The sequence below is a fragment of the Mus pahari genome, chromosome 6 (assembly GCF_900095145.1).
Source record: "Mus pahari chromosome 6, PAHARI_EIJ_v1.1, whole genome shotgun sequence".
NCBI lineage: Eukaryota > Metazoa > Chordata > Mammalia > Rodentia > Muridae > Mus > Mus pahari.
The window spans coordinates 60,998,291-61,017,327 of record NC_034595.1 but is presented as its reverse complement, the minus strand read 5'-3'; the positions used below and the strand labels follow the sequence as shown (position 1 = coordinate 61,017,327).

Here is a 19,037-nt window from a genome sequence, read left to right as displayed (position 1 = left end):
CTATATTTTTTCTGAAAATACTGTGTGAGTGTGTGTGTGTTGTATATAGTTTGTGTGTTGAATAAGTGTGTGTGTGTGTGTGTGTGTGTGTGTGTGTGTGTGTGTGTGTGTTTGTGTGTGTGTGTGTCTGCATGCACATGTATTTTCATCAGCTCTTCTGAAAGAACATATAAAGAATAACTGTGTAATGTGTCCAGCACACAAAACTGACATGACCTAATTCATAGCTACATATAACCTGTGGAAGTAGCTCAGTGGTGAACACACTGCATTATATGGCACTTTTTCAAAAGTTAGGGTTCAATTGGGGTTGTCGGATGTATAGATAGGGCTCAACTCTGGGAACTGCCATAAATCAGGAAGCCTGCATAGGATGTGAGGAGATGTAGAAGCTGGAAGAGGAACTGAATAACTCTGTGTAGACTTGCCACCTCCTGGGCCTCCCTGGAACAGCTTTACCTGCGAAAGGCTCACATGGGCCAATGCTTTCACCACATGTCTGACTGTGAGCTGAGCATTTAGCAAATGAAAGATGACCCTGCTAGATGTCTCTTCGAGTACGTCAGTGTGGCGTACATTATATATGTTTTATCGTTAGCAGCAGAAAAGCTGCTATGGTCCAAGCTGTCTTCTTGGTCTTTGGTGAAGCTCTAAGAAGGCTAAAGTGAGAAAGGTGTTTCTCAAGAAAGGGAGGCTGTAGATTGTGTAACAGGTTTGGGGAGGGCATTTGAAATGTGGAGTATGGTTTTTAAAAAAACAAAACAAAACTCTAAAGCTGGTTAGCCTGAGCTTCTGAGCGATATCATTAAAACAAAATTCAAAAGCTGGTTAGCCTGAGGTTCTGTCAGAGAGCCCTCCTAAGTGGATACATTCTGGTTTTGAAGTTCACTGCTGATTCGGCATTGTTATCTGGGACATAAAGAGGAGCTGGGCAACACTGCAAATGAACGCAGGTCACAGGCCCACATAGTTCAAGGGTGGGACCCAGGAGAAAGCTGCCTCCCAGCCAGGGTTCCTGCTGATGCCCTGTGACTTCATTGATGTTAGCATGTCCCCAGCAGCCCTGACTCTTCTAAACCCTGGTCTCAAGGGCAAAGTCACTTTCTAGGTATAGTCCTCATCATTAGTCCTAAGGACAGCTTCAGTTAAAAGCCTTCTCAGAAGCCTTTTGCTTTCTCTTCGGGGTCTGGACCAGCTTTCTGGGATCCTACAGTTGACCTGAAAGCAAGAAGGAAGTTCTGGTGATGTGAGAAGTGGAGCCACTTAAGTTACTTACATGACGGTAAAGAAACGTAGACGCTCTCCATCTTCCTCAAGCTGCTTTATATCCTTGGCTCTTTTCAAGACTCCTTGTTTTCCTTTCGGTTTCATTTCCCATATGTAACCATCACAGGAGGGAATAAAGGAACATTCACCTGTGTTGGAACAACATGGGGAGAAATAATAGTTGTGATGCCTCAAGGCACCATGTGCTCCAGATGCCCATTGACGAGAACTCTCGTTCTAAAGGCAGCAGTGCATGCAGGCCTTCATTCCAGCTCAGCAAAGGAGAATATGAGCTCAAAGCAATGAAGTAGCCCACCTGAGATCACATGACTAACAAGGGATAGAACTAGAATTTTAAGACACCTCAACAACAACAACAAAAAATTTCCTGGGTGGGGAAGATACCACACCATGCAAAGGCAGTTGCCACCAAGCTTGAAAACCTGAATGTAATCCCAGGAACCTACATACGGGAAGGAGAGAACCAACTCCTGCAAGTTATCATCTGTCCTCTACATTTGTGTTATGGTATGCACACATATGCATGCATGAGCACACACATTAAAATAAAATTTTAAAAGTTTTAAATTCTAATCGGACATCACATGACTCATGCCTTTAAGCTCTGCATTTGGGAACCTGATGCCAAAGGACCCTAAATTGAAGATCATCCTTGGCTTCATATATGTGCATAGATACATCATTATCATCATCATAATAATAGCAACAATAATAATAATAAGTGAAATTCTCTTAGCAGCAATGTTCATATTGCTATGACTAAAAACAGCATTAAAAGGAGAGGAATGAATTATTCCCTTTTAGTACACCACTCTGCTTCAGCTGACAAAATGAATAAAAACAAAACTTTATTTAGAAAATGATCAAATATTGAAAAAAATGTGGAACAAAGTATTTATGTATTCATTCTCTGCTGACAAGAATGTTAAATTGGTGTGTGCACTTTGAAAACCCAATAGCAGTATCCATTAGGGCTTATCATACATATCCCTTATGACACCAAAATTGGAACCCCAGAAATGTGTATACATATACCAGAAGACATGCCTAATGCTCACTGTCATTAGATCAGAAGTAGAAGCAGCCTAGATGTTCACCCACAGATAAGTAAAATGTGTTAACCCCATACAATAGAATGCTCATTGAAGAAGAGCAGCCTATGGCTGTATGTATGAACACAGATGCCATTTCAGATATGTGACAAGCCACAAAGGAGTCCATATGGTACTACTATGTATATGAAGTTTGAGAGGGGATATATACAGTGTATGGACTGAATGTTAATATCGTGGTTATTTTGGTGTGGGTGATGTAAATTAGGGTCAGGAGAAGATAACTTCTGTCATTCTAGTCATGTTCCAGTTGTGACCTAGAGGAGGTTATCCAGGTCTGGTCACTTAGTAAACACTCTTGAATTGTAGCCTTAATGTTTTATGACATATTTGTTGTATTCCATGTTACCAAAATGTTTTGTTGGCACTCATACAGTAATCATCTGAAGGGACGGTTATCAGATGTCATCTGTCCCTGGTTTTCCTAAGTGCTGAGATACAGAACCTACTAGAATATGTAGCCTTGACCTTTTATAAGAACTCAATAAGAGAAGACCCATGAGGTGACAGGCAGAATGACATTAGTAACTATCAGGGACTGCAGTTGTTTTCACCACTGTTCAGCAGCTGTGTAAATGTCATCTCCCTTCCCATCATTTTGCAAGGCAGGTGTCATTGTGCCCCTTTGCCAGACATCACAGAGCTGGTGCGTGGTTGAACATGGTCCCCAGTAGTTGATGACAATTCCAAAGGCAATGGAACGCATATCATGATGAACAATTTCTTAATTAGGTTCCTGTTGCTGTGATAAGTCCATGATCAAAAGCAACAGAGGGAAGGAGAAATTCTTTGCCTTCATAACCCTATCAAGGATCACAGTCCAATGAGGGAAGCCATGACAGGAACTTGAGGCAGAAACCAGGAGGCAGGAACTGAGGCAAAAACTATAGTGGGACACTGATTACTGACTTGCTCAATCCTAGCTTGCTAAATTTGCTTTCTTACACACCCCAGGACCTCTTCAAGGGGTGGCACCACTTACAGGGGCCTCCTACATCAATCATTAATCAAGAAAATGCCCCCACTGATTTGTCTACAAGCAATCTGATGGCTGCATTTTCTCAATTGATGTTTCCTCTTCCCAGATGATTCTGGTTTGTGTCAGGTTGACAAAATCACAACTAGTCAACTAGGAAACAATACTATAGTCAAGAATAAGGGGATACTGGTGGTCTCTACTTGGGGCCAGGAAACCTGGATGCAGACCCGGATACTGCCCCACATTCCTACAGACAGTCACTGTATGTAAACAGGAATAATGAAATACCTGTCACCCTACCACTAGTCTTCTGTTTTCTGTGACCTCTTAAGACTACATGCCCCTAAGGATGGGGACTCAAGTGTTATTGCATGCTTCCTGGGACAGTCCAACAGATATTTATATTAAGAGAAGCTCCTCTCTGAGTAATAAATAAGAGCAGTAGGCTATGCTAGATCAAAGATGAAAGTCTAGAAGAAAAAAAAAAACTTCTTATTTGTGTTTTTGTTTGTATTATTAGAGACACCAAGAAAAATAGTAACAGAATGGTTTGATTTTTTTTTTAATTAGATGACTTTGCATCTCTCCCCGAATGCACCCATGAAAACAGAAGTTTGATCAGTGTTTAAACACCAGTGAAAATCTAAGACCTTCCCATATGGAAGAGCCCTGCTTAATTTAATGTCATTTTATTTTATGAGATAGTTAATAAACAGGTACTGTATTTGATCTTGTGAGTTTAGTCCTCTATATTTAGCTTTTTCAGCTTTAATGGAACTATAATTTTAATCATGATTATTACTTTACATTTTAATTATAATTTTGTGTGGCTTAAGTATACATTTCTGAGAGTGATTGTGTAATGAAAACAGGAATTAGCTTTTCATTAACAAAATAATGGGAGATTTCCCACTGCATTCTAGTCTGTGTTCAAAATCAAGGGGATGGACTAAAAATAGTAAGGGGAACTTAACATCCTGGTTTAAAACGTGCTTCTAAATTGGCTGTGTTCACAGCCCAGTCTCTCTGCTCCATCTTGCCTCATCTCGTTCTCTTTCTTTTCAGCAAATAAAACCTAGAAAGAGACTTTGTGCCTTCTGAGATTTCAAAATACTTAATTTTTTTTAATTTAGATAATTAGCACCATGGAGCCTCAGGTGTCAAATGGACCGACATCCAATACAAGCAATGGACCCTCCAGCAACAACAGAAACTGTCCTTCTCCCATGCAGACAGGCGCCGCCACAGATGACAGCAAAACCAACCTCATCGTCAACTATTTACCCCAGAATATGACCCAAGAGGAATTCAGGAGTCTCTTTGGGAGCATTGGTGAAATAGAATCCTGCAAACTCGTGAGAGACAAAATCACAGGTACGCTCTTCAACATTCAGGCTAGGGATTCACGGCAGACCTCAAATGCAGTGCATGTGTGTGGTAGTACATCTGAGCACCTATGTCACATATCGTACATATAAGGATCGTGTGCATACACAACATAAATTCACACCATGTACACACATGTACACCACAGGGTCCTGCAGACTGAAAAGACTCGGAAGATTTTGAAGCTTTTTCATCTTTATATAAAATGAGCCTTTGGTTTTATACTCATTTATTCTTGGTCAGCTGCTACTCCTTTTTTTTTTTAAGACAGGGTCTCATGTATCCAAGGCTAGCCTTGAACTAACTAGATAGCTGAGGATGCCTCCACTTTCTGACTGCAGGGATTACAGGCATGTACTGCTGTGCCTGGTTTTATGAGCACTACAGATAAGGGCTTCATGCATGCTGGGCAAGTGCTCTACCGAGTGAGCCTTGTCCCTAGCTCTTCCTTTGCACTTTGGTCCTGAGTTCTGCCTTCTGTCTCTCCTACCCTTTGCTGCACGCTGCTTTTATTCCTTTCTTCTGTTCTCAGACATTTGGTTTGTGCCCAGTTTTCCTCCATATGTCACGACAAGTGTTTTAAAGAGGGCCAAGTAGAAGGATGACATAATTGCTCTTTGTCTCTGAGATGAGCAAGACCCAAAGATAGCAGATAATTCTAGAATGTAAATACAGAAGAAGGGAGATGCTTAATGAAGATATGTATAGGAGATATTTTATCTCATATATTTGTTCATCTTGAAGATAGTCTTTACTTAATCACTTTCTTCTTGACCTTGTACTTAAAAACAAAGCAATGCCCTTATCCCCATATCACCTCAATAATTAGGGTTTTGATGTTTTTGTCAGACAATTATACTATGCTTGTTTGGGGGGAGGGTTCAATATAATCTTACTGGAAGTGAGAATATTTTCCTTAAAAAATTAATGAGCTGCATAATGAGAGCAGTGAAGGTGCTCCCAGAGAGTACTCTACTGCAGTCACTCACGTCAGCCTTGAGTCCCTGTCAGTCGTGAATGTTGACTGCTGTGTCAGTTGTCAACTGACAAGCAACTAGCTTGCATAAGTAAAAATGAAGATCTGTGATTTAGTCAGGATAAGACAGCATCCCCCTTTTAAATCAGATGCCACAGTGTATGCAGGTACATACAAATAAATACATTCATTTACTCTTCTAATTCACACATAAATGTGCCCCCTTTAAATAAGAGCTATTTGCTACAGTGTAAGTCACACAGTGCCCCCTACACAATTTCTTTAGCTGTAAAACTGGGAAATGATACTTATCTTAAGAGTATGTTGCAAGGATGAACTGAGAGACTGGCTGTATCACACCTAGCAGGATGCTTGTTGGATTGAAGTCTTTAGCTGGTGGAGAGTGCTATTTATGAAGATATAGCTACTACCCTTAAAGGAGTGTGGTGAAGATGGAAAGCTGATGCCCAGCCTCCCTAACAGGACCAGGCTTTCCAGCTCTTACCCACGTGTACTGGATCTTCTATTCTTTAACAAAAATGCCTGTACTTTCATAAAGCCGATGTTTAGATTCCTTGAATAATCTTTACATAATGGGATGATAATTCAAACCAAATTAAAACCAGTTAACCATATGATTCTTCCTCCCACTCCTATATAGAAAAATGTATTTTTGGTTTTGCCTTACATTCTAAATAGGGATTCTGCAGGCTACATTAGTGAGTGGGTATTACTAATCACCTTTTCAGGAGAGTTCCCTTGGAATGGTAGTGAGATTTTTTTTTTTTTTAAGTACTGATTCATGGTGTTGTTCCTTGTTTTCTGAAGACACATGTTTAAACAAGCAGATTCCTTTACTGAAAGAATGCTAATTTGGTAGTTCACCGAGTGGATCTGAATCGGAGTGACAGCTTCGAAGACAGCCTTTAATTTGGTATACAAAAACCAAAATTGTCAACTCTGCGTTGTTTAGCACCCTATCAAGCGCAAGCAGAGACATACAGCAGCATCTGGCCTTAAAGATGAAGCTTATGGGTTCAAGGAAGAAATACGATTTGGGCATAAATTTATAATTGTATAATTTTTTTATTTCAGGGGAAAAAAACCATATTTGTAGAGAACTTGTGGGAATGAGGCAGGGAAATATAGAGAGAGCAGAGATATTTGCCCTCATTTTGTAGCAGTGTTTAATAAAAGTAGAACTTATGGTTGTAAAGAGTGCTTATTAAATTCTTCATTTACACTACCTAATTAATTCTAGCATTTTAAATTAACAGTGAAACTGGTCCCTGCTGTACCATTCCATAGATGCAGCATATTTTCTCCATCCACCCGTTGTTCAGGTTTAATTGGCTACGCTAAAAGTCAGAGGAGGGAGAGATGGGCCTGTGGGGAGGTAGGGAAGGATGAGAATCACTCTAGGAAGACCCTCAGAGGCCTGCTGTGGGGTTCAGTCCTAACCCAGGTCAGCAGGAGTGAAATATCACATCAAGCAAGTGTAAAGGCTGCAGCGGGTCCAGAAGTCAGGGTGAATGACATCAGAGGTATTTTTGTTGCCCTGAATTTTAACATGCCAGTCCCCCCTTCTCCTCCAACACCTCCTACAGATCCCAATGCATCTCGATCCTGTGAAATTTACAAGAAGTTCTAAATATCCAGTGGGAGGATTGGGGGAGGGGTGATAAAAAGATAAGAATTTAAGATTAAGATTTCCCAACCCCAGGCCACTCCCTAGGAGAGAATGGAGACAGGGTCTGATAAGTTCAAATCAATTTACTCTTGGCCGTCTGTCCTTACTGACTTCTCCATGTGAGAATGCACAAAAGAAACTTGGTCAAAGATTTTAATGATAAGAGGACACCATGAACACTTAGTACTAGGTGCTTGCTGAACACTGCACATAGCTCATGTCCTCACCACGGAGTACAGCTTTCATTTTCTGAGAAAAGAAACTGAAGCCAGGCTAAGTAACTTCTCCAGGCAGCACGGTTATCCTCTGTGAGCTCAGGAATCCCTTAAAAGCTTGATTTTATTCTGGAGTATGTACAAGGAAGACAGCTAATCCCCTCCCCATAACCCAAAGCAGCATTGTGTTCCTGCAAGGAGAGGTTGTTCGCTGCCCTCTGGAGAGCATCCCTAATGTGCCATGCCCTTAAACAAGACTCCTGTGTATGAAGGGAAGCATGGATAACAATATTTGTCATCCACTGGGGACATAATTCAACCTGTATCTTTCTTCAGCATTCAGGCAAATTTACGAGAGCAGCAGATTTCAGACTTCCTTATAATGCTTCTGGACATCTTTGTCAACATACTAAGTAATGCCTTCTCTGAAACATTTGATTTTTTTTTCATTTTGCAATTGGGAAAAGATATTTCATCTAGGTAGCCAGGAGAGAAAATATATTTCCTGAGTTGTTTCTGGGTATAGCCATGGGCACATATTGTCACAGAAAGCCACATCTCCGCGTTTTTTCTCCATCCACCTGCTGCTGAAGAGAAAGGGACATGTCCTATGACCCTCAAGGTTCGGGCAAACCAAGCCTGGATAAAACTATGTATTTCTCTGTGGACTTCTGAGAATTCATTTAGGTTCCTAGTTTTTGTTTTGTTTTCTTGCCCTTGGCTTTTGTTTTGCTTTACCAAATACAGATTTCTGTATGACTGGCATTTTAGGGAAGAAGCATACAGCTTAGCCAGGACAGAATCAGGTGAGTCAGATATATATAAATCCAGTTCAGCTGTGATGCTAAATGTCATTATTATAAATGTCTATCTTGTTGCAGCCCCACTCCAAAAGGAATAAAGAAGGGGGTAAAAATAACAAAAGAAAGTCCCTAGAGGTAGCTGGGGACAAACTTAGTGTTGGCTTGCCTGCTTAGCATATGTAGGCCCTGGCAACCACACCACCACCACACACCACAACAACAACAACAAACAACAACAAAGATCTAAATCCCTCTACGCACATCTGCACAGGAATAGCTTTTAAGAATAATCTTATGGCCATTTCAACCAAGTTAGAGCTCTACAGGAGTTTTTGAGACTAGAGCAGTCCATGCTGAACATTGCACACTGGTGTGTAGACAGACCCTAAGCACTCTGGTGCTTGAAGAAAGTGGATCTGTTAGCTGATGCTATTGCAGACTAGAAAGATGGATAGGGGCAATAAAGGCAAAGAAATAGAGCTGACATTTCAGGTGACGAGCAGAAGCATCTTCTCTCCCTCTGGGCTTTGGCCAAAGGCAGTACAGTTTCACAGTAGAGGTGGCTCTTTGGAAGCAGTGGTCCAATATGAAGCAGCATTGGCAGGTGAACTTAAGTATGCCGAAAATAATTATGACTTTGCTCAACACTAGAGTTTTCCCTTTATAACACGTCTTTGACTTAGTATCACCATTCAGTGGTAGAAACAGAGCAAGTGGGTAAAGACTCACCAAGCACTCTGGGTGCCAGGGTGAGTTCATTACCTTTGTACCTGACTTTAGCTCTAATTTAAAAGGGGAACCAACTCCATTTCAGTATAGTGGCACCAGAGTTCTTCCTCGGTCTGTGAAGGACTAAGCAGCCTCCATGTCTCTCATGAGTTGAGATTGGGGTAGAGCACAGCAGTGGTGAGCCTTTCTCCATAGAACTTACAAGTGAGTTCTGACAGACGGCGTGATCTGGAAACTAGGAGAGGAGAATGAGGCTCCAGGCTTGTTCTGTTTCCCCTCTGCTTTCAGGGAACTGGATTTGTAGGCACACTGTGAGACTTTGGTCATATCTCTGAGATGGCTATATATATAGAAATAAAATAAAATAAAATAAAATAAAGGAATCAGAAAAAAAAAAAAACAAGAAGCCTTAAATTCTGAAAAGACTTTGAATTTACTCCTAGAAAATGAAGTCAGGCATTGGATGAATTTATTAGGATAATCTCTTAAAGAATCAAGCAAAGACAAAGAAGAATAGCTGCTACTTTTGGTGTGCCATAGGCATCCTAATGTGTTTCTGGGGGAAGTGTTTTATAGCAGCTCACTCATAGAATAATAGTACATTGGGATTCCTGGACGGGGCTGCCACTGTCTGATAAGCATTGTGCTCAAAGAGTCCCATCGAATCCTCAGCCTCCTTTACAAGGGAATTTGAACTTTCATAAGTTGAGTCATCCAAGTGTAGGAGCTGAGATTTGAATGCAGCCCAATCTCACTAACTATGAGCTGCCCAGTGTGCACTTTATATCTAGCTGCTTCCTGCAAAACATTCAGCTGACTTCTCCCCTTTCCAAACCAAACCCAGGTTGCTTTATAGGCAATGGAAATGGAAATTTTTCAATAAAGGGAAAACGTAATAAGAGCTCAGGACCTTTTGATTTGGGAAATAGCACATAAATATATGCATTTAAAAAGAAAGTTTCTGAATTCAACAAGTCACTGCTTACCTGAAATCAAACCTAGAGTAATTTTCTATATATAGCTTTTTTGATATTGTAAGATAATTGCATCATTTTCCTCTTGTTTCCCTCCAACTCCTCCCATATGCCCCGCACCTTAAATCCATGGCCACTTTTTCAATTAAATTGTTGCGTATTTTCTTTTTACTTCTTGAAATGCCTTGTATCACGTTTGCCTTTTTTCTCTAAGCACTGCATTGCAGTGGAAACTGCCTTGGGTTTCCGTGTCGTCAGATCCAGCACAACTAGGTATATCCAAGAAAAACCCCAAGATTGACTCTCTAAACGAAGTTTTCTTATGTGCAAAGGATACTTGTTAGTGAGGGGAAGAGTATAGGAAATCGCTTTCAGAAATGTTTTGCTCTGAACTGGAAAGATGCAGGCCAGTAGGTAACCTGGTTTGCATGTACCACCTCCCTGAGTCCACTTTACATGTGTGCCTCAAAGAAGAATAAACGAGGTTTGATGTGTTGACTTGGAGGGGGATTGATCACTGATGATGGACGGATGTTAAGGGGAAACTTTTTAGATGGAGAGTAATTTGGAAGTCTACAGGGATTGCAGATTCGGAGAGGAGGAGTCTACCTTATGAAGGAGAACAAGACTGTGGGAACATTAAGTGTAGACAGCAAACCGTGTAATCATCGCGCCTCTTACACACCCACCAAGGGCAGTCAGAAACCTTCTATTGCTCCTAATTAGAACTTCGCAGTTGAGTGGAACTGTGAGGTTTAGGGTTTGTGCCAGCACATCAGGATTCTTTCAACAGCGGTTTTGTTTTGTTGTGTTGTGTTTTGTTTCGTTTTGTTTTCCCAAAATGGCAGTAGTCAGAATTACAGACCAGCTGTGGTTTCCTTAGCCTCCTGGTTATCTTCCCCTTGTCTCCCCCTCCAAATTTGACAGTTCTGCCCAGATTCCAAACTTGGGTAGGGAAATATCCTCTCATCCCAGGAGCAGGGTCTCAATGGCTTTTACCTAGGATGTGAATCTTTGGAAAGACAGCATGAGAGAAATGATTCATAACAGTGCAAGGTGGAGTGGCCAGGTTGATTGCAAGTGGGCACGAAGCACTAAGGAAATGTCAAACTGAACGTCCCACCATTATCTGAAAGTGTAATTCATCACATTCAGGGCAGGAAGAAAGTGCCTTCTGAAAGTGTACGGGAAATTCACTTTCCTCATTGGAGAGGTGTGGCGGTGGTGATTTCCTTTCTGGTCTGCCCCACTCCCATTCTGCATCTCCCTTGCGCTCATAACTGATGAACTCTATGCCTGCCTATGCCTCATGAGAACTAAAAATCTCTTAAGTTGCCTTTTTGGGTTTTCTACCAAATTGATCGTGCCATAATTGATCTTTGATAGGTGAGGATATTTCTAGATTGGAGAGAAGATAAAATTCAGATAGAGGCCATATATCTGTGTAAGGCTTTTTACATTTGTACAGCATTTCAATCGGCCAACAGTGTCTACTCTCTCAGTCCAGAAATATGTTAATCTCTTCCCTCTCTTAAACTCTACCAGGGTTTATGAGGCAGTCCAAAAATAAAGGACATGCTACTACAGGGACAATAATCAAGGAAAGGCCAGACATTATAGGGTCCTTCGTCAGCCCACAGACATAAAAGAGGCACGTGACCGTCTTCCGAAGCATAGCCAAGGTGGTTTGTTGTGGTATGGTTTTTATCAAAGTCCAATCTGACTGTTACTATTGTGGAAAAGAGCTGGTTTGGTGAGTGAGTAAAGAACTTAGTGCCAAGCATAGGGATCTGAGCTTGGATCCCAGCGCCCATGTCAAAAGCCTAGAGTGGTGGTACATAGCTGTACTCACAGTGCTGAGACAACAGAAGCAGGAAGGTCCCTACAGTCCAAGGGCCACCCAATTCTAGTCAAATCAGTGAGCTCCGGGTTCAATGGCAGACCTTTTCAAAATGAAGTGGACAGCAATTGAGGAAGACACCTGTTACTGACTTCTGGCCTCCATGTGGATGCACACACATGCACACATACAAACACATAAACACATATATATCACATACATACATACATACATACACACACACACACACACACACACACACACACACACATGCACGTGCACAAGTCTTTGGAAGGACAGCACAAGAGAATTGATTGGTAACAATGCAAGGTGGAGGGAGACTTGACAGGATGCCTGCTATGTTGTAGCTATGGTGACAGGCATACAGTATCTGTAATTTCACTGAAGCTTTATATTTTCCAGGACCAGTGGTTATTACCACATTTTGCAGATGAGGATGCCAAGCCTAGAATTACCTGAGGGGTCTTTTCAGCCATAAAATCTATAATTTTTCTATTATCTTATACGTGAGGGCGAAGACAACATTCACTTTGAATATTCAAAGTAAAGGGTGACACTGAACTGAGATGCTCAGAATAAGTGTCAAAAAAAAGTAGCCCTTAAACATAGTAAAACATAGATTGTAGAAAATCAATATATGGTAAGGAAGCCATTGATTCAAGTTTCAGAGGTATTGCTAAAGAGTCCATGTTTATGCCTCCTCATCCACCAGATACATATACTGAAGTACTAGTTCTCAGAGTAACTGGAAATAGGACCTTTGCCCAAGTAATTAAGGTTAAATGAGGCCATATGGGTAGGATCCAATAATATTAATATCCTAATGAGAAGGAACAGAAAAAGCAGGCTCTCTGTGTATCTGATGTCAGATGAGGCAGTCCTCTGCATGCCAGAAAGAGGACCCTAGCCAGGACCCGGCCATGCTAGTACCCTCATCTTGGGCTTTCAGCCTCCAGAATGATGAGAAAATTAATTTATTCTTTTTTTTAAAAAAAACTATCTGAATAAGAATATTTTTGTTATTAGCAGCCCAAGCTGAGTAATATGAACATTATCAAAGAATACTGAGTGGAGCAGTTAGGGCCACTTGACAAGGTAAGTTTTGCATGCCTGCTTTGTCAATGAAGGAACTACAGCTCAGGGAGATTAAATGCTTCATTCAGGGCTACAGCTAATAAATGAAGCTGAGATTTCCACCCAAGCCTGCTAATGCCTCCTACTTTGCTAATAAACAACCGTACCTGACACAGGAGATAATGTCTATCATCCTTCAGAGGTCAGGTACATGTTTCTTCACTGACTCTTTTTCCACGTCCATTTCTTTGTAAGTCTGATTGTTTCTAATCAGCTCTTGTTTCATACTTGAAAGTCTGGTGATTCCAAGCTCAGTGACAAAACGTGGATGCCCGAGATAGGATGACAAGTCTCAGTACTGTGGCTACTCAGGGATTTCTCAGCACTTTTGTCTTGGATAAGATTAAGTAATTCTCATCCATGGTGTACGCAAGGTCTTTGCTCACGTTAGCTGTCGGGGGATTTTCTTTTCAGTGCCTCCTTTAACTTGTAGAAGCATCCAACATAGACACCTGTCTAATCTTTTTTTATTATTATTATTATTATTTTCTTTATTTACATTACAAATGCTATCCGGAAAGTTCCCTATACCCCCCCCACGCCCCTGCTCCCCTACCCACCCACTCCCACTACTTGGCCCAGGCCTTCCCTTGTGCTGGGTCATAGGGGCTAATCGGACAACTGTCTAATCTTACTTTACAAGTGATGCCAGGGAAACCCAAGGGAGACTTGAATCAATCATGTGGCTATTTTCCTTGCTCTTTCCTGCTGTTCCTCCTCCTGGTGCTGCTGCTTCTTCCTCCTGATGCTCCTCCTCCTCCTGATGCTCCTCCTCCTCCTGATGCTCCTCCTCCTCCTCCTGATGCTCCTCCTTCTCTTTCTCTTCCTCCTCCTCCTTCTCCTCTCCTTTTCCTCTAGTTCCTCTCTCTCTCTCTCTCTCTCTCACACACACACACACACACACACACACACACACAATCTCCTATCCTTTTTCTTTCTGCCTTCTTATTTACACATATGCCACTTTGATCTGAAAGGACTTGAGTTGGCTTATAAGATAAAGAGTTAATATTAAAATAGCTCATAGGCAGAGAGAAATAGATACAGAGGAGTAAAAAGACACCAGAAGAAAGTTAGTAAATAAAATGCATGTCTGAGAACGAACAGACAGGCTAGCCAGAGTTCTCTTGTATAGGAAGGAAAAACAGATGTGACAACCTTTGTCGCCTTTTCAAGTGTCAACCAGGAGCTCTATCGTGTGTTCCCAGCTTCTTCATAGCCTTTCTCTGGATTTCCAGGTGTCTGGTTGTGGTGTCAGCTGCCAGATATAACACAAGACAGGCTGCAAATCCTGAAATCATATTCTCAGAGCTTCTCTTTGCTCTTATCTGTTTCCTGGACCCAATTTGGATTGATTTTGTTTTTTTGTTTTTTTTAATAGCAAAGACTGACAGTAACAATGGAGAAGGTGCCTGAATGGAGTCCCTGTTTGTACATGAGATATAGACAAGGTGCCAAGAGAGCAGCTCCAAAGCAAGCCATCCTTGCCCGCTGCCCTTACATGTCCTATGTGCTGCTTTATTACATACCATTCCTTCCTCAATATCCAGGAAAGAGGAAAACTCCCTCCCCTCCTTTACTTCATAGCCCTTGTGGGCTCAAATGTGGTAACATGTGTGAAAGCATCTTGCTGCAATGGTGAAAGACTGGTTTGGTGGGTTTGTAAGACTGCAAGTGGAAGTCTTTAGTTCAGTATTTGAAAACATCAAGATAGAATGTAAGATTATTTTAAGAATTAGACCATTTTAAGGACTGGATAAATAGTTCAATCAGTTAAGTGTGTACAAGTTAACTTGAGTTAGACTCACAGAACCTATGGTTCAACAACAACAACAAAGAACACTCAAGGTATTATGTTCTTACAATCCTCATGCTGAGAAAGCAGAGACAGGCAGATCCTTGGGGTTCACTAGCCACCAGCCCTGCCTACTGGTCAAGTTCCCAGCCATTGAAAGAATCTATCTCCAAAAAAAAAAAAGATAAAAGACGGTGCGTGAGAAATGACACCAAGATTATCCTCATACCTACGCATACATGAATATATACATACATGTGCATACTTACACACTATGTATACATTACATGTGCATATTATATTTTTAAGATAATTAGGCTAGTACAATAAAAATAGAGGCTCTACCAGGTTCTTGCTCTAGCATTGGCTGCAGGACTTTCTGCGTATCAGGACATTCTGTGTCTTGGGTGCTTCCATTAAGGGGTTACTAGTGCTTCTTGCCTTCCTGAGTGTTGTGAGATTGGGTGAGAGGCTAATATTCTGGTGAGGGATGCCGGTTCAGGATATTACTGTGGTCACTCAGAAGATAGGATGCTGTAAGCAGGGTATTTATAATGGACAGGCAAATAGTCAACACCCTGCGATAAGCCAGCTTTGCTTTCTAGTCTGCCTTCCAGATGTTTTGTTTGGTTATCTACGTGCATCTCAGCAAAAGCTGATTAACTCTCTCAGACATCAGTGTCTAACTGTTATTAATGCTCGAGCTGATCAAATTACATTGCCACAGATCCAACTTGTGCTGTTAATATTAGATTGTGGATTCCGGTCTATAATGAATGATTTTTCCTCCATGCATTGGAAAAATTGGTTAGCTGAGTTCATAAGAAAGTTTAATTAGCAAGCTGTTTGTGAAAATAGCAGTGGTGAATCATCACTCAGAATGAACTAACATTTCTCAGGGTTGAGTTTGTTCTTCTCTTCCTTGAGCAGCCACGCAGGATCCTTTTGTTTGTCAAGCTGGCACATGCTGCCCACTTGAACTACACCATGTAATAAACTAATAACAAAACCAGCAGATTCTTAAAGCCAGAAGGAAGGGGAGGTGTAGGGAGTCTGTATTTGTGCATATGTGTCTGTGTCTTCCAGAGGAATATCACAGACTTCCTGGAATCCAGCACTGTGCTAGGCAGAAACCTAGTGATTAAAAGCTAGACTGCCCCCAATACACCCAGCCTTCATAGCTGTACAACGGGTATTCTCACCCTCTTCTCCTCAGTTTCCTCACTTCTAGAATAGAAACATTCATAGGATTATTGTATAGGTAAAATAGACCGAACGTCATCTGGCATGTAGTAATATCGTTCTTATACCAGTTCTATGAGGTGTACGTATTATTATCCCTACTTTACATTTGAGAAAATACGTTTTTAAAAAAAGACTAGTTAACTGATTCAAGGTCGCGTGTCTTCTAGGTAATGTAGCACGGCTGAACCGTGTGTGTTTGACTCCAAAGCCTCTATTTTTATCTTCTACACTAATAACCTCCCAGAGTCGAATGTCAGTATAGATACATTCTCTCCCCCCTCCCCTCCCCTCTGTGTGTAGCTCATTGCATTAGAATCAAGTTATACCAACATAAAAATGTATCTGCAGCTTTCTGATCCCCTCTCCACTACAGCTTTATGCTGTATCCAGCTGGTCTTAGAAGCGTGACTGTATGATGTCTTCTGAGAAGTGGAATCACAGACAGTGGCAAGGGAAAAGAAACCTTGAAAGTATCTCTGGCTTGCTTCCCTCGTTTTCCTCTGGCCCTCTGTTACCTCGTAAGAAGTATCTCAGTGTTGAGAACCACCTTATAGTGATTATATAGTGATAGGACACCGGACAGTACTGTTTCAGAGAATAATGTTCACTTAGGAATCCCATTGGTCTTTCCCAAAACTGTTTAATCTGCAGTGAGTTGTGTTTTATTTTTAAAGGGGGTTCTGTGACAAAATGAGTGAACTGAAGTGAACCAGGAAATGGGCATTTCTTTTAAAAAACCCTCTTCAGTGCTAACATACATTAGGGACTTGTAGGGAATGATAAAACATGTAGGATTGTCCTAGGTGTGATAAATTGGTAAGCAAGAGGTCTTGGTGTCTCACCTGCTCCTAGAAGAAACCAGAACTGATGGATCCTTCTCGATAGGACAGGTACAGTCCCTTCACGTACTATGGATTTTTGAAACTTTGGGAATTGGGCATACCCTGGGCATGATTTGGCCATGGCTTCCTTTTGCCACCTAACAATCAGAATGGCATTTCATTTTCCATTGAGTAAAGATCTGCGCCATTAGGTGTTCACAGCTTGCCATTCTGGCATGGTCCTGGGCACTCCTTCATTTTCATGCTCGGTGTCATGAGGATGCTCATTCTTTGCTTGGATTAGCCATTCTCTGGCATTCATTTCAGAGAGCCAAAGGTGGCTTTCGCCTTCCATTCCTACCCTACAGACCTATTTCTACATAAGTGTTTCTGTCCTTGGGTGTCCTCTTACCTCAGTCCCTTACCCTCATAGGCTAAATGTTGTGGTTGTCATTTGTTAAGACAAATATACTATTGCTTCTTTTAAGAATTTAAAGAGTTTCTTTCTATTAAAAGGTTTGTTGGAATCAAGCTAAGCACTCAGACCACAAAGATGGGCATCATGTCCGGTTCCTTCCTGACAATGCATGGTGGGAATGAGAGCTTGTCTTCACATTAACAAGGTAGATCCAAGGCTAGAGAAGCCCAACCCCTTATTGCAGAAAGGACATTCTGGTAGGCTTCCAAGGTCCTGCTCCCGCTAATATTTGACATCCTGACTTACTTCTGTACAAGCCTCTATCCCATCTCCTCTAGTGAGGACAAAAATCTTTCTTCGTCTGTTCCAATCGGCTTCTATTCTGCTAATATTTATGGAGCACTACTTTGTGCCAAATGAGATAGACACAACCTATCTCATTTAATCTACATTTCAACCTGACATTAGCAGCTTCCACATGCCCTTTATAAGGATGCTGTCTGGTGGGGGAGTTTTGAAACCCATTGTCTCAGTATTGAATTCAGTGGTTCTATTCACCCACAGACACTTCACACATGAAGTTTCATTTTGCCCAAAGGCTAATTACAGAGCACACAATTAATATTAATCTGGTAGATCTTTTTGCCTCTTCTTCCTTTTTTGTTGCTAAACCATTGTCTTTAACATCTGCAGCGCTTCTGGAATCACCTGTTGGTTTGCAACCACACTGGGTGGGAAGTCTTGTCTATCTGACACCCAGACCTTTGTTTCCTGTGAGAATAAGCCAACCAAGAATTAAGAATTCTGGATCATTTCTGTGGCTAGTTGGGAGTTTGCCAAAATCCTCTTCTTTTTGTTTCAAGCCTGTTAAAAATATTTTTAAATGTATGACTATTCATTCCTGTCTTGTAAGAATATTCTGAGCATAATTTAATTTAACGTGTCTTTGATTAAGAATCTTTCATTGCCCCAGGGTCATCCATCTGAACATTCCTTCTTTTCAGTACAATAAATTCTGAGGTGAGATAATTTTCGCTGAGGATCCCATTGTCCTCAGTACATTACCCAGAATATTTTTCCCTTTCAGTCCTTTTTTAACCAAGCACTTGATACTAGCTTTTTATCTTATGAATTTCTATTCTTTCTTGCACAACAGAAAAAAATAGGACTCAGATTGGTTCCATTTTTCATTTGTTGAAGTTTATTATTGAAATTTATATTTGAAGAGCTGTCACTTGGAGCAAGTTATTTTATAGGACAAACCAAAGGGAATGAAAAAAAGAGATCCCTTTTGAGAAATGAATTGCTTGGCTTTTCTTATTGTATAATGTGCATTTCTGTCTGGGGAGTTGCTAGAAATGGGTATCTACATGCTGTGGGTCCCCTTGTGCCCTACCCAAGCAATGAGAGCATCACACTTCACATCTGCATGATACAATCTCTGCCTCTAGCAGGAAGCTCGAAGCCTTTGTGGGGGTTGGCATTAGATAGACTCATTTGAGGATCTAGACCTGGGTATGGGTATCCTTGATTTTAAATGGTAGCGATGCTTGCATTATAGGGTTATTTTAAGGCGTAGGTGAGGTCATAAAAACAGTTGTTATAGTGAGTG

General features: G+C 41.1%; 1 protein-coding gene across 9 annotated transcripts in view; it reads left to right on the top strand.

Annotated features, from left to right (window-relative positions):
- Elavl4 (ELAV like RNA binding protein 4) overlaps window positions 1-19,037 on the top strand; it is a 138,935-nt gene that overhangs the window by 87,431 nt on the left and 32,467 nt on the right. For all 9 annotated transcript variants that reach the window (XM_029539755.1, XM_021201253.2, XM_029539750.1 and 6 more), the window contains exon 2: window positions 4,512-4,752. In XM_029539755.1, the coding sequence (XP_029395615.1) occupies window positions 4,512-4,752 (241 nt within the window). The remainder of the gene's footprint in view (window positions 1-4,511; window positions 4,753-19,037) is intronic.